This window comes from Ixodes scapularis, unplaced genomic scaffold (assembly GCF_016920785.2).
Source record: "Ixodes scapularis isolate PalLabHiFi unplaced genomic scaffold, ASM1692078v2 PGA_scaffold1__304_contigs__length_218370807, whole genome shotgun sequence".
Taxonomy (NCBI): domain Eukaryota; kingdom Metazoa; phylum Arthropoda; class Arachnida; order Ixodida; family Ixodidae; genus Ixodes; species Ixodes scapularis.
Genome location: NW_024609846.1, coordinates 9,317,364 through 9,339,721, shown reverse-complemented (window position 1 = coordinate 9,339,721; position 22,358 = coordinate 9,317,364). Strand labels below are relative to the sequence as shown.

At 46.1% G+C, this 22,358-nt stretch overlaps 1 protein-coding gene across 1 annotated transcript in view; it reads left to right on the top strand.

Annotated features, from left to right (window-relative positions):
• The window catches only part of LOC120842795 (cytochrome P450 2H2), a 98,645-nt gene extending 77,361 nt beyond the window's left edge, over positions 1–21,284 (top strand). The window contains exons 2-9 of the mRNA XM_040213974.3: positions 2,927–3,165; positions 7,012–7,136; positions 7,562–7,668; positions 11,233–11,537; positions 13,109–13,224; positions 15,710–15,968; positions 17,333–17,523; positions 20,946–21,284. Of these exons, the coding sequence (XP_040069908.3) occupies positions 2,927–3,165; positions 7,012–7,136; positions 7,562–7,668; positions 11,233–11,537; positions 13,109–13,224; positions 15,710–15,968; positions 17,333–17,523; positions 20,946–21,124 (1,521 nt within the window). The 3' untranslated portion in view covers positions 21,125–21,284. The remainder of the gene's footprint in view (positions 1–2,926; positions 3,166–7,011; positions 7,137–7,561; positions 7,669–11,232; positions 11,538–13,108; positions 13,225–15,709; positions 15,969–17,332; positions 17,524–20,945) is intronic.
• Positions 21,285–22,358: the final 1,074 nt, after the last annotated feature.

Sequence of the window (22,358 nt, the reverse complement as noted above, 5' to 3'; positions counted from 1 at the left end):
TCCGAGTAGACCATTCAGTAGCCACCAGTCAGGACTCCATCTCCTATGGCAAAGCCGTAGCGCTCAGTTTTCGGTACCACCTGCAAGAGACCCAAGTGCGGCGCAGATTGGACGTCAGCCTTCGACCGGGACTCGCACGAAATCAGTGAGAACACGACTTCCTGGAAAACGCGGACTCAGCAGTGGGGTCGAACCTACGTTCCGCTTGGACCTCTTGCGGGTGACGCCGAATAATCAGCACTGTCATCGATTCCTACCACAGCCGACGCTAGAATCTGATGGAGCCAATCAGGCAGCGTCAAAAGAGCATCGTCACGGCGTTCGTCGCTTTTGTGCGTTTCGTATCGCCGGCTGAAAACGGTGAATGCTTCCGTGATCCTGCGCATTTCTTTCTGCGCGCGATTGGTATGGCCAGGGAGAGCAGACGCACAAAAGCGACGAGCACCGTGACAATGCACTTTTGACGCTACTTGATCGGCACCATCGGATCGTATATCGCTGGCTGCGGTAAGGCCCAATGTGCAGCGGAGTGTGGGGCCCTCGCTGGTGATTGCGAAGACGCGCCTGTGCACGGTAGAGACCTCAACCGATACCTTACTGCGTCTTTCTCCTCGCAACCGGGAGGTAAGGTTAATAACCAGATATATGCTAGTGACAGCTAAGGGCAATGGATAAGTCTAAAACGAGAACACACTTAGCTTTTTGAGAAACTAAGATTAGTGTTTTTGTGTGCATACTGTAAAATATTTATTTCACTTGCATTGTAAGCTATGTGGGTTAGACTCTTCCTTTGGGGAGGCTGCAATGCCTCCCTATTTGCTAAGACATCATTCAATATAACAACATTACTTGAACTCGGAACACACCATTTTAATATCACTGTAGCCCATTTGGAGCTTCGAAGCAAAAACGAAAAAAGAAGGAAGTTTTTTGTTTGTTTTTTATCAAGTCGGTGTAAGTGTACTTACCAGAACCAATTACCAGAATATCCAGGACTGCATGAACGCTTCTAGAAAGATATCCAAACTCAGGAGGGGACTCACCATCAGATGCTTCCCACTTTCGATGTGCCCTTGAGGGGTGTCGAAATTACCCTCGGCACATTACGTCAATATTTTCATTCACTTTCGCTGTTGTATGCTGAAAATAAATTCTATAAAAAGGGCACGGAACTTTCGTCTCGCCTTCATTTTGGATAGTGAGGACGTTAGTGTCATTGTTGCCCGAAGACAGCCAACGATGCCGCCGAAATCATACGATACTCCAATAAAAAAAACTCCGACTCCAGTGCTAGCCTAGTCCACCAACTGCGTTGGAGCGGCTAGAATATATAACGATGAACTGGCTGAATCACGGAGCCTGCGAAGGCGCGGGAACCTGAGAAACAGGCGCCAAGAAGATCGACCAGCCGGTGCCAGTTGCCCGGAGCCGAGCCCGCGCCGGTACATCACATCGGTATAAACTGACAAACGCCAAAACCTACGGCTCCAGTGAACCCATAGAATCGCTAAAATATGGCACATTACAGCACCACACAAGTGTCCACTCCGGCGGTGGGGTGTCACGTGCCTTGCTCCCACGCCTGAATTAGCGCAGTGGTGCCGCAGAGACCAGCGTTTGCCGAGTTCTGCTAAAACCGGCTTCTTCACTTGTGACCTTGAGAGCCGGCGCTCCAGTGGCGACGGAAGGTGCCGTCCGCAAGAAACCTTCGTAGACAGGAGCTCGTCGGGATGGCGAACAAGGATTCGGAATTTCTGTTTTACTGGGCCGTCGCTGGGACAAACCGCTCGCTGTTGCTCGGTTGCAAAATTTGTAGAAAGCTTCTCTCATCGATCGGAAATTGCCTGCTCTCGGCACGACGGATCGCATGGCACTGACAGCTAGTCTTCAACTTTTTGCCTTATCGCACGGCGGGAAAATTCGCTTGCGTGCCGTTTATACTTAATTGTAATTTACTTGAGATTGATTTTCAATTATCTTGTATTTGATAGGGACAAAAGCAACATAAGGAAAATATAAAACCAAAAACTGTACGCGTTAAATTGATAACTTGCGTTTTAGCTGTCAGCACGTATTCGAACCGTGCAATGCTGGAAGTCCATTTTGCTTTCAGATTGAGACCCAAAAAGCAGACTGGCTAGAAACAATTACGTTGTCATACTACAAAAAAAAAAAAGAACGAAAAAAAAATCTTCTGAAACGGAAATCGGCAAGTACATTTTGTTGCCGCGAAAGTTATATTGTTTTCAAGTTAGAGGGGACGCAGTAATTGTCACACAAGGAGCCAACATCTTCACGCTTGTCAATTCACTATTTTAGCTACGAAGGCCACCGGCACAGACACGGAAAACGTGACTGACTAAGTCTACCCAAACACATGAACATTCGTTACCAATATTTGTCGACGGATCAAAATGCCTAGGGTGACTTTCGTGTACAATTCTCTCATAGCAATTGCAGTTTGTAGGAAGCATCCTTTGCTAGTGTACAGTCAGTGTTGTAACAACACGATAGAAGTAACGGCATAGCTGATAACGCGTTACTTCTTGTCTTCTTTACGTATAGCAAATAAATAATAACGGCTATTCATAGACTTGTAATATATAGTACGCTCTAAGCGCTGAAGATAAGCCTAAACTTCAGAAAAAGAAGTCAGCCCTGTTGCACTGTGAACGGTCTTTTATCATTCTCAATGTCAGAGGGCACGCTCTTTCAAAATCTGTTTTTACTTTCGACATTCGCTGAGCTCTCGCAGTAGAATGCATCCACTGGTGCTCCCAATGGCTTTGTGGGAAAGTTCATGATTCTATATTTGTCCAGATTTCTTGGAATTCTCCCCGATTTTTCTAGATTTCTCAAGACTTCTTACAGCGTTCGAAGAACCCAGAAATAACCGATATTGAATATCACTTTCTTTCACTTGCAGCATTTTTCTGCCATCGCCTTCCTGGAACCTCGGTGTTTGTTGGAGTATCCCGTCGCAGTGGCCGCCATCTTAGCGACCGTTGCTGCTGTTGCCGTGTGGCTTCAGACAAGACCCCAGAGAAAGGGCATCCTCCCTCCGGGCCCCGGAGGCACTCCGCTTCTGGGTTTCCTGCCCTTCCTTGGCAAAAACCTTCATGTAATGTTCAGAGACCTCGCTGAAATCTACGGTCCTGTCGTGAGGCAAGTGTCCAATCCTTTTACACACACGTGTGATCACCTAGTGCTCTAAAACAAATGACTGCGCGCCTATCTTTGTGCACAGACCTTTTCAAAGCCTAGTGACTATGTTCTGTGCCGCATGAATCTAAGAACACACCATAAGGGCGTTACGCTCATAAAAAGGAGATTGGAGGATTGCCGTAAGAGATGTGTGCAAGTGTGAAAGTGCGCCCAATAATGAAAGTATTATGTGTTCGTTGTTTCCGTTGAATCCGAAAAAATAAAAAAATGAAAATCCGGAAAACTTCAAATTTTGAAGTTAACACTATCAAATAAGAAGTAAGAAAAAAGAGACCGCATCTACACGTGGTGAATGATGCTGATTGGGGCGAAGCTCTGGTGGTGCTGATACGCTGAGCCGCAGCATGCCGAGCTTTTGGTTCGTTTTCATTCATGTCAGAAAGAGAATTTGTGGTATGGAACGTGGTTATATACGCATTTGAGCATTTGACCGCAGCGCCCTCTCGTCTATAAACGCTGAGCCAATGCATGCAAAGTTTAACGCGAATGTATATGCATTTCACCGCAGCGCCCTCTCCTGTATATACGTTGAACGGCTACATGTAGCGTTTCATCCATGGCATCCCCAGCTCTTGAGTTACTACCACATCTCAGAGCCCCCTACTCGTCCCGCAGTCGTGGCCGAGTGGTTAAGGTGATGGTCTAGAACTCCATTGGGGTCACCCCGCACAGGTTCGAATCATGTCGACTGCGCAAACATTTTTTCTTTTGTTAAGAAGACAGATGGGATGGCAATCTATGTGAGCACGGACGCCGGACAAGGCTAGACACTATAGGAGCTTCGCCTCTAAAAAGACCGCGTTTTACAAATCAATTTTATCAGAACACAGCATCAGTGGTCCGAAGGAGGCTTAAACTTTAGTTACCTTTGAAGTCTCGAAGTTCTGAAAGAAATGTCTCTCTTTTAGCTTTTCAGGGTTCCTTCAGGACAACAGGTCGTAGTACCCGGACTTCATTTATTTAGTTTTTGCGCTTTCTTTTTAATTAAGAACAAAGTAAAATCAAATCAAAATTTTAGAGAATTGAGAATTTAACAAAAATAAACTCTGATAAGCCCCGAATTTATGCGAAACTAAACTCCGGAAAACACCCATCGAATTTCACGAGAAATAAACTCCGAAAACACGGAATCCTAGATATACATCGAGCTTCTTGTTTTCGTTAAATGCTGATAAACCCATAAATATCGCACCAAGCCGGTTTTGCCGAAATCGGGGAAAACCGAAAGACTTAGAATTAAGGTTGCTCTTGAACAAGAAAAGCCCAATCTGCACGAGAAGAGTCTTGGTTTACAGCTTCACTTTTTGTTGACTTATAACACAACTCGCACTGAACTGTCCGCGAGGCAGTTTATTTTCCTTCGGAAACGACGCCCCTTATCCCGTTCCTTTGTATTATCAATACACAGATGTTTTCATAACATTTGAGCCTTGACCACGTTCCTTGCAGGTGGGGGAACCCATGCTCGTATCCTGTTTTCTTGTACATGGGCCCCGATAAACACCGATTTTCTTTTTGTCCACACCGAAAACTGATACCGAAAAACATTGAATCTATGGGGAGAAGATAAACCTCGAAAAAGTACACCCCAACTGTAAGCAAAATAATCCCCGAAAGCACAGAACCCTAAAACTTATAGACCCTTTTATTTGCAAACGCCACCAGGCGGTTTTCCAGTGTATGACATCCCATCGCCAAAAGAACAAAGAATCGCGAGATGTGTTCAAAGTTTTCTAATATTCTTGCAAACCAACTTGTCCCCTCCAAGAAGTTATATCGCACAATTGAATTTCCTCGCTAACCCTCTACCTTTACTCTTTGTGTAGCATTCGTACTTTTTAGCACTGGTGACATAAGCAAACTGGACGGGGTTGCAAAGACGGAGCGACCGGAAGTCGCTTAGGACGCAAGCAGCGGCTCGTGCTTGAGAACAGTTTGCACACAGATTCGAACGCGATTCACCGCGAGATTCGTGCTTCGGATGCCACATAACAATGAGTTCGAGAAGAAAACTTGACACGCTGCATTCGAACCACGGATATTGCTGTGACTGATGTTTGCAGACTGTATTTTGTATGATATACGAGTAGCGTGATCCCGGATGCTTAGGAATGCTGAACCGAACATTTCATTGTCCATAAGTGCTGCACAATCTTTCCACGAGCCAGCGGCCGCCGGAGTGCGAGCACAGGCAACGAAATTGACGACATCCTCCATTCACGCTGAGAATGATAGTGAAATCTGTGAGCTCTGGGGAAAAGAAGATTAAAGACATGCTATGCATCTCCACACAGGTGCAAAAAATAGGCGATTGATTATTCTAACAAGCATGTAGTTTCCACTTGTGGAGAAGAAAAGCATGTCTTTACCTTTCTTTAGCACGGCGCCCGCACATATCACTGTCATCTTAAGCGGGACTGGGGGACTCTGACGCCAGTTTCGTTGTGTGTGCTCGCGCACACCGGCGGCCGCTGGCTTGTGGAAATATCGTGCGCCACATATTACGGACACTAAAGTGTTTGGTTCAGTATCCCTTTAACGGGAGGTAAAAGTTTCTGGACCAAATTTTAAAGGAGGTGCAGAAAGGCCTCTAGACCTTTCCAAAAAAAGGCTCCTGGCCGGCTTCATTTTCAATGTCTATACGTATGGTGCATGATTTGCTCGCATTCAGAGGAGATGAACAAGCGCGTGCTTTGCTGTGGAGATTCCACGCTCGGCTGAGGACATGTATATATTGAAAAGGTGCATAGTAGGCGCAAACTGCAGCCCGTTAAAGCCCGATTCCCGTGGTGGCTTGTATACTTGCAATTCCGCAGTTGCGATGTCGCTTCTGTGGGAAAATAAATGCCCGAGGGAAGTTGCTGCGGCCGATCTCCCATCCTCAGATTCGCAAGCAAAATCGCACCATGTCAATCGGGCTTGAAAGGTAAAAAACCGCTACCATCCATTAATTCGTCGTCGCTTAGCCGCTGCTTTAGATACCGTATTTACTCGAGTAATATAGCAGCACTGCTTATGAAGTAAACCTCAGGGTTCGCTTTTCCGCGGAGCACGCGGATTGCCAATCACCGTGATTGGCAGCATGATTCCAGCGGTTCCCAGGACAGGGATAACCTCTTGGCGTGGTGATACTCTCTGTGGAGATTGCATTTGATTGAAGAATCGTGTTCTCGATCTGGTTATTCGCTGTTATTTATTCGAAACACGATGATTGGCTGTGTATGTGTTCTGCGGGAAAGTAGACGCAAGGGCCTCGTTCATAAATAGTGCGGCTATTACTCGAGTAAATACGGTATTCTTCCTGTGAACAGGTGACTTGGATTGCTCCTTTTCAAAGGCATCCAAACGTGTGGTATTACATTTAGGAATGCCACAAAGTTTCGTCGAATCTTGAGGACTGACTGCTTCGGCAAACCTCCGAAGTTTTGGCAAACTCGGTAAAGTTCAAGCAACCTCTCCGCAAAATTTCAGAATGTTGAGAACCACTACTTCTACAGGTGCTTTTAAGTTTCATAGAATAATCACTAATTATGCTCTCCCAATAGAGAAACGAACATGTTAACTTTTATTAAATTGATCAGGTCGCCAAAATGATGCACCCTCCTTTGCCAGGCGGATCCACTTCATTTTAAATTTTCGCGAGTACGCATACTAAATAAATTTTTGTCGTACTTTCCTCTAACTTGCAGCTGAAAGTTCGAAAAAAAAACTAGAACCAACCCGATTTCTGAAGGTACGCAACACCCTTATTGCAACGTTCATTGCCAATTTTTTCTCCTTTTCCAGAATAAGAGTTGGAACCGCCAATATCGTGGCCCTGAACAGCTACGACTCTATCAAAAAGGGCCTGTCCAACAGCGCCATACAGGGTCGCTCTCGCAGCGTGTTCCTTGACCAATCCAAGTCGCCAGGTGTGCCTTGTTCTACTTCTGACAGCGATAATAAATCATGCGAAAAGTGCCTTACTAAGAAAGCTTAATTGGATTTTCAGAGAATGTGGAAATAATCTGAGCGCATGCCTATGATAACGATCCTAACCGCATGATATTTGTAGATTAGAGATACTTCACCACAGTGTATTTCCTAAGCACCCCAAGTGTGCCGGGAAATATTGTGAAGAGGTAGAAAAGTTCCTACGCTAAGTGACGCAAGCTACCGGCCAATATACTGAGTAGAGCATCTAGCATTCGGCCATTCATTCATGCCTTTTGTACTTTTTATGCTTGCTCACGTAAAAAAAAAAATCTAAAATTTAAAAAAATTAGTTCATTAATTCAAACGCATTGGGTGTGTAATGACAGCGACTAATGCAACCTGCTCGTTTCGTATCCTTCAGGCGTTGCAACTCTCAACGGAAAAGTGTGGCTAGAGAACCGTCAAATGTGTTTGAAGCTGCTTCGAGAACTTGGAATGGGAAAAACGTGCCTCGACGAGAAGATTAGGGTAAGATTTGGAAGCAATGAACTTCGGTTGCTGTTTGAGCAGCTGCACAACTATGGCATCGTCGTCGACGCAACGAAATACGCCTTCGGAACATCCGAACTAGACTTCCTGAGGGATAGAGGGACCCCTCAAGGCATGTATCTGTTGCCTTCTGAAGTCCAGGTCATCAGGGACTTCCCGCAGCCAACTTCATTGCGCACGCTACTGGAATTTTCGGGTCTCGTTAATTTCCATCGACGTTTCATAAACAACTGCGCCCGAATTCGCAAACCACTTACACACTCCAGATAACCGGCACCGGTTATCTGGAACCGAAGGTCACTAGAGGCATTCACGAGGGCGAAACAAGCTCCCGTCAAAACAACACTCTTTGCATATCAATGACCTCAAGCACCCACAAGGCTCCTGGGAAGGGGACATTCCCCCACAAGTTCATGTTCCGTCCTCATTCCCCTTTTAAAGTGGGAAGAACAACACTGCGGTGACAATGCATGCGGTCAGGTATTTTGCCCCAAAAATAGAAATAGTAGGGTCTCTAAATTTTTAGCGGGGAGGGAGGGGGGGGGGGGGGGGGATCGAGAATGGAGGAATCGTTGCAAATCAAGGGGGTGCCTTCAGAAAAACAAGGGGGTGTGTATGGAAATCACTGGATTCAGTGTTTAGATAAAATAAACTCCTTTCTGAGTCTCCAACTTTTTGAACTTAGATCATCTGCTAAAAGGCGCCCAATTACTACTGCTCAAAGTTTTAAGATTAAGGAAAACGAAACTCATTTTGTTACTAGACGTCCGGCATTTTCGTGAAGTTTGTAATACATTGTGACATCAAATCATCAGAAGAAGGAAAAGCCCATCTTTTTTACGCGTTATTTAGCGGTTGTGCACACGAAAATCGCTATAGCACGGTCGCTGTAGCAATCTAATAACGAAACTTATGAGACGTCGTAATATGTATTACCAACTTCATACAAAGCTTACATTTGTGTGATCTCATTTACTTCGATATATCGGTATATGGCTCGCACCTTTCAATCATTACCCATAAGTGAACCATAATTTGCAGGGAATTCCCACTAAGCTCTAATTTTCCTTGTATGTAAGGGCATTTGAACAACGAAAACAACCCAAATGTATGTGCCAACACCAAGCACGATCATTCAGACGCTCACTGTTTGGGCGCAAAGCGCACTTGTTTGCTCAGACATTGATCCAAACACCATCACTGTTCAATCATCCGTATAACAGGCATTGGTTCTCCATGAAGCAGACTAACAAACATTAGAATACCTTATGTTTTTGCTATAAATTGACTGACATAAATAAGTAAGCTGTTAGTGACGTCGTCAGCGTAACATCACCACGCCACAACCTGGTAACGGGCACCAGCCGTTAAATTCGGCGAGCAATCTCTCTGCCAACAAATGTAGCTAGCTTCATCGGCTCGGAACATCTTCACCTTTGATAGCCATCGCAATAGCATCAGCGTCGCACCTGTGATCACTGGCGGGTACCGCCTCAGTCCCATTTGCTGTCTTAAACTATACACCAACTCAACTCTCCTACGTCACGCCGCGGTGGTGGCGCGCCGGACGCACTTCCGGTCTGGGGCGGTGGGCAGAAGTCGCCGTGCCAGACGTGCATTCCTGTGTTCTTTTGGAAGAAACGAGACAAAAAACCTGCCTTCTCGTCAAAATGCTGCGATGGGGCTTTACAAAGAGAGTCTGGGAAGGTTTGAAGATCAGTTTTCACGTGTTTTTGCACCCTCCGTTCGTCCGAGAACGTCGATAGCAGCCGTGAAAAGGGCAAACTTGACGCTGTCGAACTACGATTGCGTGTGCGGGCCACAATATGTAGTCGCCAGATTTATTTGCTTTGTTCCAACATGACCGAGAGAAAACCCCCAAGTTGTCCGGACCACCCACGGATTCAGTGCGTCTTCAAATTCACACGGCCGCCTGATCGTTCGAACTTTCGTCTGCTCTTTCAAAGTTGTCTGCTTTTTGTCGTCTGCTCGTTCAAACAAAAGCGGCCCGTAGACCAAACTTTGACCCGGTGATTGCAATAAGAAGTAATTGCAGGCCTCAAAAGACTTGAGTAGGCTCGGTGTAAGCAGTAGATACAAGATGTTGATCATTGGTACCGGTGGCCATCACCTACTTGTTACGCTTTGTCTGTTCCCGCTTCCGATTTTCAGTATCGACGTCGATCATCGCCGCTACCTTCTACACTTTTGCAGCACGAGGGTCGTCGCGACCGAAAATAGCTAGAAGAGTTTCATCATGGTTTTGTACGTCCATTCTGCGGCGGTCATGCAAATACATCACCGCACGTCAAATTATTTATGCAAAGTTTAGCAGCGTAACGAGCCTTGATGATTTCGCTCAGCCGATTAAAGTGGTAAGACATTGCGATGAGCACGTAGAATAGACAACTCCAACGCGAAAAAGAGTATGCAGACTCACACAGACGCCGACAACGTGACATTCGAATGGTTTATTGACGCGGGACGCGGTGCTTCTTGCCCGTACTCCATTGCGCGTGCGTTCCAACTGTCGTCTGCTCTTTGAACCTTGGCTGCTTTTTGTCGTCAGTTCGTTCAAACGACAGCGGCTCGTAAACCAAACATTGACCCGGTAATTGCTATAAGAACTAAGTGCAGGCCTCAAAACACTTTTGAAGGTTGGTTGGGGTAAGTCGGCTAAGTGTAAACAGATACAAGAAGTTGTTGATCATTGTTACCAGTGGCCATCACCGACTTGTAATGCCCGATTCTACTTGAGGTTTTCAGTATCGATGTCCACCATCTCAGCTACGGTCCACGCTTTTGCAGTCCGAGCGACGTCGCGACTGAAAATAGCGAGCAGAATCTCGACGTGGGAGTCAGGCTTTAGCGCCCATTCTGCGGCGTCCACGTGAAATGAATCGCCGCAAGTCACACTATTCACGCAAAGTTTTGCCTCGATAGTTTCGCTGAAGCCGCTCAAGTAGTCAGACATTGTTAGGAGGACGTAGATATCAACAATTCCAACGCGAAAAAGAGCACGGGGACTCCCACCGACGCCGACAACAACGCAATTCAATGGTTTGTTTATGGGCGACGGCGGGCTTCTTGCCCACCATCTACGGCGCATGCGCGGCGCCGGTGACGTCCGCTAGGGGCGCTCCGGTTTGTTTGTAAACATGAGTTGGTGTATAGCGTGTGACCGTAGCGACAGCCGATTGCGTTTTTGCGTTGGACGTCTCAGTGTAAGACCCGGTACATAAGTGACTGTAGCGAAATTTACCGAATAAAAAACGTATTCGACGTACTTATTACGAATTTATTGGGTATGACTAAAGTACTGCAACAAATATGCTATTCCATAGTCACTGAGAGCAAAAAAAAAAAAAAACGCATGCTGTAGATTGTCATGTTCACCTTTCTTGCTTCCTGATTCGTTTATCTGCGTTCTTATCGGCCAATGCCGCAGCCTCATTGGTTGCGGAGCCATAATAAGATACTCGTGGCACGCCACGCCCCACTGCAAAGTAAGTAACGTGTAATATCCGCTCATCATGAATGCAGGACGAGGTACGGTGTCTCCTGAGTCAAATTTCGGAACTGAAAGGAGAGCCTGTCTTTGTCAGCAAGTACACCACACCCAGCATATCGAACAACATCACGGGCCTCCTGTTCGGGAGAAGGTACGACTTCAACGACCCGCGGCGCGTCTACCTGGACGAGAACATGGACGGCGCCGGAAAGGCCCTTTCGTCCGGATCACTCGTCATGTTCCTCCCCACCTGGGTGTACACCATCGGGGCCCACCTGCCCTTCACAAGGATCTACGCCATAAGACGCTGCTTTGCGAACATCATCAACTTCACCAGGTGAGCCACCTCTTCAACGGACACGTGTTTCCGTGTTCACGACTCGGGAACAGTCCGTTGATAGTTGCTCTTGTACGACCCAACATATTCCTTACCTTCTCCATGAGTAAGTTACCTATGTTTTCGCTGCCTCCATTTAGGATAGTGCTGAATCGTGTCGTCCGCTACGATCGTCGCCATTTTGACTCCAGCGCTCTGCTCCTTCGCTTCCCTGTAAGCGTCGCGTACAGTAGCGAAGTTCGGCATTAAAGAACTGATTCTAACAATGAGTATACTTTGCTCCTGTCACAAGAAATGAAAGGCCTATGCATTCCTGGTTGCACTGGCCGCCGATCACAACGATTTAGATAAAGCCACCCTCTTGAATGTGTCAAGGTCCATCATTTTCAATGCCAGAAAACAACTTTCAGATTCTGACGAAGACGCGTCTGTGGCCAAGCTAACAAAAACAACAAAAAAACACTCTTAGAGGTCAGACGTCGTCAGGACAGGTGAGTTTGTCCAGCAAGTACACAAAATTGTGAACGACGACCCCAGAAAGTCAAGGAGGACTATTGCCAAGCGGCTTGAGGTGGCAATCTAGTATCAGGTTTGTGCTGCATGGGGACTTTAAATACCAGTCGTACGTGATGAGGAAAGGGCAGTTTATGTTTTAGAAAAACCAAAAATCTGTGTCATCCAGTCCAAGCTCCTGTTGTACAAGATCAGGTACCCTGAGGAACCGGACTTGCTTTGGTTTTCTTTTCACGAGAACTTTGACCAAGACCAAAAGGTGTTCGGGAGGACTGAATTCGCCATGAGGTTTCTACAGTCATGGTGGACAAAACTTCTGTCATTTCTAGTCATCGTAGCTGTTGTGAACAACGAGGGTCACGGCATGCCGCTGCCCGGCATGTAACACGGCCTTGGTCAACTCGAAGGCATACATCGAGACACTGGGCACTGTAGTCAAACAATGGATAGAAGGGGTGGCCTATGGAGGCTTTGCATTCTTCAACAAGACTGCTTCATGCCCCACGGGCCAAGCGACCCAGTATTGGCTGGCTGGCAACCTTTACAACCAGGTCATCCCCGAACAGATGGCCTCCCAACTCTCCAAATATAAACTACCCGGGACAACTGTCTGAGGCGGCGTCGAGAGAGCGACCAACAAGCGGCCTTAAAACTCCAAAGTCGTAAAAGGCTGCCAGTGTGGACACTACGGCCAACACCAACGAGGACCCCTTGATCAGGGCATGCAGCCGTTTTCGAAGCCGTATCGAGTCAGTCATTTTCGCTGAAGTTGGTTTTATCATATGAAGATCCCGAACACGAATTGGAAACAGTATCTCCCAATTTGTTTTACAAAAATATTCATATTTTCATAAGCATCTTTTTGATTCAAACCGCCGTTATGTTCTCAGATACCTCGTGCACCTTATGTTACCAATTTAGTGGTTTTTCTTTTGTATATTTGAGGCCTTCAAGATTAAGCGTTCATTTGTTACGACAACCTTCCTATGGCTTACACGAAAGTTCCAGGTGACAGGCGCTGAAACACCTGTTCAATTTTCTTCCTTTTTTCATTCCAGGGAACGCACCAAAGAATATCTACTGTCACTGGACGAAACTTACGACCAAAGTTTCATCAAAAGCTACCTAGAAAAGACGACTGATCACCAAAAGCGTCCGTCGCCTTACTTTAAGCGTATGTGCTCGTATTTTTCTTTTTCAATGCACCGATCTGACTAAGCGTTCTACGCATGCGTGGCTCCGCCACAACCATAGTTTATACACCGTTCCAAAGTCTGCAAAATCACAGTCCAGCGTGGGAACGCCAGAGCCCAGCACGCGCATGGTCATGGCTTTAGAAAACGAGCGAAACACGTGCGACATGCACGAACTCTGAAGAAGCCCGTTTTTAAAGTGGTCTATAGGATGCAGGAGCCAATAGGCCCATTGTTAAATTACCCAAGCATCAAGGAGAATGCAGGGATTGGTGTTCCACGCGCCACACTCGCACGCCTTCCCCGTATAAAAGATTCGAAGTAAATTACAAAATAAAGCGTTGACAAACCCGTGTGCAAGATGCAATTTGTTTTAGGCATTTGCTTTGGAAAAGTTACTACTGATGAGGCCAGCACGTGCGGCGCGGGGAACACCAATGTCTGCATTCTCCTTGATGATTAAGTAACTTAGCAATAGGTCTACTCACCAGGCAGCTCGTGCCCACCGGCTCGTGCCGTCCCGTGTTCTGATCACGCAGACCCTCAGCGAAGTTGTCGCGCGTGCAGGGTGACTATGATTCCCACGATGGCCGTCTTCCAAAATGTACTCGATCTTACACCAGGGTGTAACTAGGGTAAGGGTTTTGCACCTTGGCGTTTATAAACCTAGCCTTGTCCAGCGATATTCAATCTGAGTTGTCACGTGACATGACCCGCCGGAGTAACTCGGATCCGTTTGGGCAAGATTTGGAACACAGCCAACGTAGCTGGTGTGACGTCATTTTCGGCCGTGCCAGTGTTTTATATGCCGCGAGCGTTAAGTTCGCCGTGTTAGTTGCACACCGTAGAAGTTGTAGTTCGAAGAAACCAGTAAGTGGATATAACCGTCAGTACCCAACAATGGCGACACTTGCGAGTTATGTATTGACTATTGAGGACCTAAACACCGAGAGTGTTAGTGGCAAAACGCACACTTGTTCTCTGAACTTCTGCTGAAGAATACTAGCAAACAAAGAAACTTAAATGATGTCTAGGGATTAGTGTCCTTTTTTTTAATCGTTTACTCCTGAATTATATTTCTCTCGGTGTATCAAAAACAATAAAACCGTTATAAAGCTTGTAGGTACGACAGGAGCGGACGCTTTTTATCTTAAGAATACGTTCGTTAAAATATTTCGAAAGCAATAAACCACAAAAAGACTATCGAGAAGTTCCGTATAGTATAGTATCCCGAATCAAATTTATGCCTATATATGGGTGCGCCCTGGAGTTTTTCAAGAAGTACATCAACGGGTACCCTGGGTACATGCCTTTTCTTGGTCTCGTAAACCAATTTCGCTATTTCGGCCGTGACCCAGCAATGGAAGTTGAATATCCCAATTCTTATGAAATGTTTACTTTTTATATATTTTTTTAAATATTTACAACACGTCTCGGTGTTCTTTGTAGTTGTCACTTATAAGTGTGCACGTATTACGACATCCTCTGCCTAGTTGCTTTCCTCCTTTGGGATGCACTGCTAGTTGACTCTCAGGTAAAATAAATTACAAAAAGGGAAATGGAACTTGAAATTTAACTAATGTTGCTCCCATTTATGCAACATGAAAAAAAATGCCTGAACTTCTGAGTCATTGCAATATAAAAGCAGATGGAAAACGTACTAAAAAAGGAAGAAAGACGTTAATCTATCGATTCTAGCAAATTCAATTAAATAGCGAACACCAGAGTACAATCGCGAAACATTCAAATACTAACATATTGTGCCGAGTGGCAATTGATGAGGCGACGAAAACTGAATCAAACTAAACGTTTAATGGGACGAACTTGTGAACAAAACAAAAAGGAAACAGAAAAGAAGAGTAGAGCGTCGCGGGCATCGAAGTCGGTGTAACAGCAGGATCGAACGCTGGGGCGAGACTGACTGCGGATCGCCACGCAGAGCCCTTTATGTACACGCGTTGGCACTGTGGCAATCGGCGTAGAAGGTTCGGTGCGTAGAACTTTCGGACTTCGAACAAGCCCAACAGGGTTCTTGAATTTACCAGAACATTAAACTGAAAGAATAGATAAGAGACGCGTAACTCCCAGGAATCGAACACGGAAGTCAAGCGCGGTAACCACTCGGCCACGCACGCGCTCGCTCGCCGGCGGGCGTGGCAATATCATAGTTGACGAGAATCCTCGTATCTCTGGCCTTACTGCATATGCCCAACCTTCCCTAGCCCAGCGCCAGGCTGCACAGCATCTACAGAAAGGCACGCGCTCCGTTGTTTGTAATTCAATGTATCGCAATGGTACACACAACCTTGTTATTGACGAAGGAAACACTCAAAGTACAAATACCAAACTGCCACGCTTTAGCGCTAATACCATCTGATCATGGTGCCACGTCATGTTTTAACCCCGCCCAACATTTTTCTGAAAGCCTTGGCGCCACACTAGTTTACCTATCGCGTGTCGACGCAGCGGAGTACATTCCGGGCAACGTGCTGACTTTCTTCGGTGCCGGCACCAACACCATCAACCGCATGGTCCTCTGGCACCTCCTCAACTGCGCCGACAAGCCGGACTCGGTCCAGAAGCGGATCCAGGCCGAGATCGACGAAGTGATCGGCCAGGAGCGCCAGCCGATGTGGGAGGACCGCCATCGAATGCCCTTCACCGCGGCCTGCGTCTGGGAGATGCACCGCTGGAAGCCCGTTTCGCCCTTAGGAATACCCAGAGGGTGAGGGGCGTTCTTCTTATATCCATTCCATGCAGCGGCGTAGACGTTCCATTTTACCGGGGGGGGGGGGGGGGGGGGGGGGGGGGGACGGACAGGCTGAGAGATGTCCGGAGAGAGAGGGGGGGTGCTTTTCCGCGCAAGCGGAAAAGCACCCCCCCCCCCCCCCCCCCCTTCCCCCCCGGAAGCTCCCTGGGATTCCATTTTTCATGTATTTTGTCAATAAAGGCAACGTGGGCATTATTTTGTGTACATGCCACTACTAGAAACTCGTTACATTGCACGTAAACAGCGTTTCGGTAAGGATCATGGCCCAGGCCCCGGGGGGGGGGGGGGGGGGGGGGGAGGGGTGCTCCGCCCCCACACCCTCGATCTCCCCAGGGGGGGCACGAGCCCCGATGCCCCCCCGTAGTCCACGCCCATGATTCCATGGTTGTTATATTTCATCGGACACCCGTTCGCTGTTCTGTGTAACTGAAAGGAACGTTGTATGCGTGAGTTGAGAGAAACTCTGTAAGATAACTTTTTTTTGCATTTTTGTACATTGAGGGCACAACGTCACAGAGTCTAAAACATTGGAATATCGACTGGTCACCACAAAGGTAAATATGAACTGAAGATTTAAAAAGAAAAAAAGAATAATACCGGATGTTGAAATAATTTTTGTCCCATTCAAAAGTTCCTTGCGTTCTTTTAGGGATAAGAGCGCGCGGGGGCACCAGGGCGACGAGCTCAGGTTGATATGGTTAGTGAGTAGACGCAGAGCTAGTTGCCTTTGGGTCTACTCACTGTTCGAAAGCGAACGCCGGACACGGGCGTTCGGCGTTCGGTTCACGTCACGTTCACTGTCGATCATTGGAATTCCACACCAAAAGGGGAAAGCAAACCATATCGTATCGGTCATGCGCACATTTATCGACTACGATTCTCAAGGACTTAAAATAAAATGAACTAGATATAGCCATAGCCTATGAATCGAGCAACCTTATTACGGAGCGTTTGGAGCATCGGCCACCAGTATTCGCCCCTTTTTTTGTTTCGCAAAACAAACTCAGCGGCGCCATCTATTGGGTAGCCGACGCACACGTCAGTATATTTCTTAATTTTTTTCTCGCAATTTTTTATCGTAAGAGCGAATGAAGTGTGACAGTGCTATAAGTGGCTAATTCCAGAAGATAGCGCGCATATTTGATATCGAAAATACAGCGAAACCAGCCGTCGATAGTTCAGAACCGCAGGTGGTTGGAGGCTATTTGCACACTAGCGCCACCACGTTTCAACTCACGCGAGAAAGAGCGAATATGAGAATCGTTTGGTCCCAATGCCTGCACATTATGCATTGGCTAAAATGAACCCCGATATCTCAGGGCCGAGGAGGACACAGAGATCGAAGGCTACTTCATTCCCAAGGGCACCGTTGTGATAGGCAACATCTGGGCCGTCCACATGGACCCGAACCTGTGGAAGAATCCCGAAGAGTTCGACCCGACGAGATTCCTCGACGAGACGGGCACCAAGATTTTACCCAAGCCCGACTACCTCATCGCTTTTTCCGTTGGTAAGTTGACGTGTCTTGCGGGCAATTTCTTTTTTCTTCATTACCCTGTCTTGTTCGTCGTCTTCTACATTTATGCGTTCCTGGGCGAGGAGTTTTGGAATAATAAACACGACTTCCAGGATTCGCGTCCGCGCAAATTCTGGAAACTAACTTTGCGTTCAGCGCGGGTACTGGCCCAATACCACCTAGTGTAGACATGGCCTGCGCTTTTAGGTTATCGCTGGTGAAACGCTCACCCAACCCGAGCGGCAAAAACGCTGAAGCTCAATGCTGCCCTACAATGTTCTTTTTAAAACTCCGCATTAAGGTTGCTCGATCCATAGAGTGAGCTACATCTAGCTCACTCTAATTGAAGTCCTTGAGCACCGTAATTGAAGTCTAATTGAAGTCCTTGGGCATATCATAGTTGGAGGCTGAAGCTTAACGACATTATGTGCTAAAGCGGATGCCCGCATTTTGCCGTCGCCACCTGCTATCATCGCGTTCGTTGTGAGATGCCACAAGAGGAGCTGCTTGCGACACGGACGCCAGCTAGGTGGCGCTGTGGGGATCCCCCAGTGGTGACGTTAGAGAAAAAGCCTAGGCTTTGTCTTTTTGGTGGTATTGACTGGACGCGAGTTTAGCGTTTGCTTTCTGGGCCTTGATGACTCGAAATGTTCTGGACGTAGTTGACCTGGTGTATGTCCCAATATAACTTCCCTTTTTTTGTATTTTATCTATCCGCAGAGGGGGCAGAGATAATGGCATGATGCCTGACAGCGCCTCTGCCCCCTGCAGTTCATACAGTGGAAAAAACATTGCAAACAAGTCCCAGTGAGAGTAAATAACAAGACAGCCATTGTCATAAAAACAAATAGAAACAGTTATTATAGAAATATTTGGAAAACACATGAAATACAATGGCGCAACTCAAACAACTATACACAAGCGGCACAGCTTGAACAATGTGGGGCGATATGCTTTTCATAAAGCAGAAGTAAAATAAAATTAAAATAAAGATAAAAATAGAAACCAATTTTTACATATCTACTAAACGTAATACACAAGGATTTATAAAACAAAGGGGAAACAAGCTAAACCAACACCAAACTTGAGGCTACAAAACTGAAAATGAAGATACAAAAGATTTCTATACGTTACGTTTTATTGAAAATAAATATAAATTAAGATACATGCCTTAAATAGATGAAAACTCGTCTGAAGATTTCTTTTTTTGTGACCGGTTGAAAAGGATCATTGAAATTAACACCAATGCCGGGGGAATTTATAATTTAGTAGACATGTCCGATAAACTGTGCCTGTCATGGTTTGTTCGTAAGCTTGGGATTCTATGTTTCGGGTCTCGTAATGTGTAGGCACAAGAATGAGGTGTCTGTGTAAGATTGTTTATGTAGATCCACTGAGATAATTAAAATTGATTTATCTGGTTTGTTTTTGATATATTATTGACTCGTCCGAAAACACCTGTGGTTTAGATGTAACCATCTTGAACGCGGATACTGTTCGCCGCAAGATTCGTCCGCAGCAGATGTTTGCTAGTAGCTCAGGTACCAGAGAGCATTACCAAGCCATCCATAGGAATCAACCGATGAAAAAAAGCACGTGGTCCACACTATAGACCCTTCCCGAAATTCAGTGCCATCTGGTGGCTGAAATGGCGGTTTAAGTTTTGCCATACGAATGGCGGCGATGAACCCGTAGTACCCGTAGCCTGCAGTATTTTATCGGGCATTGTCACTTTTGCATGTCAACGGCAGACGAGAATAAACTTTTCGCTATACAGGTTTTTCTGGATCATTTCTTCCAGTGTCGATTTCCAGAAAGATGCAACCAGTCAGAACGAAGCGCCAACCCAGACAGACACCTTGATAAAGTTCTAAGAGCCAAGGGGTTTCGAAGTCGATTTTGTGCCACTAACAGGTTCACTGGGCTCGAATTAGAGAAATGAACACTTACGCAGCGCTTGCATTCAGTTCCGGTTTCGCAACGTGCTAACGTCTAGAATGTATAGGCCTCAAATCCTCAGCTTAGGAGTATCTTCAACATGGTCTTTCATCAGTAAATAGAAAGCCGCCATTGGTATGGCACATATGCCATTTTTCAGATGATGATGATAGTGACCGAAGTGGCCAGACTGAATTTCGGAAAGGGTCTATTGAACAAGACGCTCGTGGCCAGAGCATACTCGCAACTATATGGAGACCTTTCCAACGTTTTCATGCACTTTCTTTATAAAAATGGAGCCTTCCGTGTGAATGTTTTCAATACACACCAAAATTGAACATCGCCTGAAAAATAAGTTGACGTGTGATTTCGTTCGCGTTAAGACAACCTCCCTTGTTATCCGCGGATATAAGCCTGGCTGTTTCGCTGTGCCTCGTTTACCATAAATTGGCTAGAATGTAACTGATTTTAAGCAGCATGAGGGTTTCATTTGAACTTGATAAAACTCGGTAACTTGTGGGGAGGTGGGGGGGGGGGGGGGGGGGGGGGGGGGCTGAAATGTCTTTTAAAAAATATATGCCAAAGCTCAGTTCCTGAAATTAGAAAAACTTCCTCTTCAAAAATTACAACCCAAGAGATTAATCGAGAAAACAAACTTAAGTGCCTCGACGTAACATAAGTCAAAAACCAATTTGATCTTTCTGTTCTCAACTTCTTTTTGTTTTCGAACCCTAAAATTCATCCAAACTGCAAGAACTTTTTCTTTTTTTTATCTAGCTGGTTCTTTTTCATAATGAAACAACCACTTGTTCCTTTGTGTATACATAGACTCTATGATGCTATATTGTGCGTGTTGCTAATGTTTTTAAAAATAGTGTTTTGCTCGAAAGCCCCGATAAGTTGGGTCGGCTTCATGTGAGATCATTCAAGTATATAAGATTCGCAGACATTTCTTTAACGAACTTTTTTTTTTTTTGCTTTAAGAACTGAGTCATCTGTCTTAACTATGGTTAGTGTTTCACCTAACGTCTAAAAAATAGACAAATTAAGAAGCGGCTCTATCTTTAATGTGCCGTGTGTTTATCTTGTTTAATGATGAGTGTGCATGTAGAAACTGAAAACGAGCAGAAGACGAGAGCGCGCGGAGATACCAGTGCGCCGAGGTCTTGCTGGAATCATTAGCGGGTTAGCGTAAAACTAGGTTCTTTGTCTATACTCACAGTTCGAACGTATTCCCACGTGAAGCGCCAGCCTCCGCCTTCGAGCACTAAGCGTCTGCACACTAATTTCTTTTTTATACAATAAAAGAGTAGGATGATGAAATGTTACGCTAGGTGGCGCAAGATGCCGCCCGTTAAAAAGGGTATAGCTATTACCATCCATCCATCCAATCATTCAATGATGTTCCGAAATTCCCGAACGCTCTCATTTCCTCCTGTCCCCCACTATCTACCTGAGTAATAAAGCTCTCGTTTCAGGCAAGAGAATGTGCCCTTCGGAAGCACTGTCATCGTCGCAAATCTTCGTCTACGTGACCAGCATCCTTCAGAAGTTCAGCGTGCACCCCGAAGACGACACTACCCAAATCAACCTGATCACTGATTGCGTCACGTTCAACACACCGAAGCCCCAGAAGTTACGCTTCATCCGTCGATGACTTGCGAAGGACAACGGAGGCGCCGTCAGCTCCTTTCATCCGTGCGTGTCTGCTTCTTGCCGAAAAAAACTTCGCATCGTGTGTTTGAAATTACTTAAGAGCGTGCACAGGGTTTCTCCGTCGACATACTTCGGACGCAAACCCGCGTATTCGACTCGGAAATGACGGCGCGGGGGGCGGCAAAATTGTTTCTACGGGACTCCGAGCCACGGGTATTCACTTCTTGCGCACCCGCCTTCGTCACGCGGCACGAGTCCGTGCACGTATCTCCAATTGCCGCACAAGCAGAGACATGGCTGCGGCCAGATGACCTGCTTGCAATTGTCTATAGCGCACTTAGTAGAACCTGGTAGAACCTTGGTGGAAAAATAAAAAAGTGAACGAGGCATGTTTCGACTCATTTGCAGTCATTTCTTCGTGCGCCCCTTTTATGTTATCACACCCTAATTTATGGGTGTCGGCCATCGCGCCTTTTTTTATATCCCTTTCTGGCGGCCGTATACCGAATTCGGAGGGCGTACTGTGCAGTCACAACACCCTAATGAAAAGGTGTACAGCGGAATCACACCCTAATTTAAAAGGGCACTCAAGTGGTTTTCTAGTTCGTGTTTTGATAATGACAACTGAATCTAGACGCCCTAAGTATCCCTAAAAACCAAAAAATATAATCATACGGTGATTATTTTTTTTATTCAAAATATAATTGAAGGCCGCCAAACCTCGGATCCACCCAAAAACGAAATCACACTCTAAGAAAAATGGGAGGAGAAAGGTAGCAAAAGCGACTGTTCCTCCTTGTTGCGGACAAGTTGCCCAGAGAAGGGAGGAACGACAGTTCAGATGAAAGGAGGAGGGCGAGTTCCTCCTTGTTCAGTTGGCGCAGGGGTAGAACATCGCGCTACTGACGAAGTGGTCAACGGTTTTTTTTTTTTTTTTGTAATGTTTTTTTTTTTTTTTTTTTTTATTACCAAAACACACATAAACAAACCCAGACCGATGAAAGGAAAATTAAAGTCCTTATTATTCTCCGAGACGTTTTCCTCCTCCAGGCAGACCGGAGAAAGCTTTCGCCCTCCCGACCCATCTTCTTTCGGTTTCGTTTTTCGAGCACATCGCGCACGTTGTTTAATAAATTAATGTTGAGTTGATTGAGCTTCAGCGGCAGCGAAGGCCGCCTGTAATTCTGTCTTCTAGTCCAAACGTGCAGAACATTTCGTTTGCATTGACGTTTTTA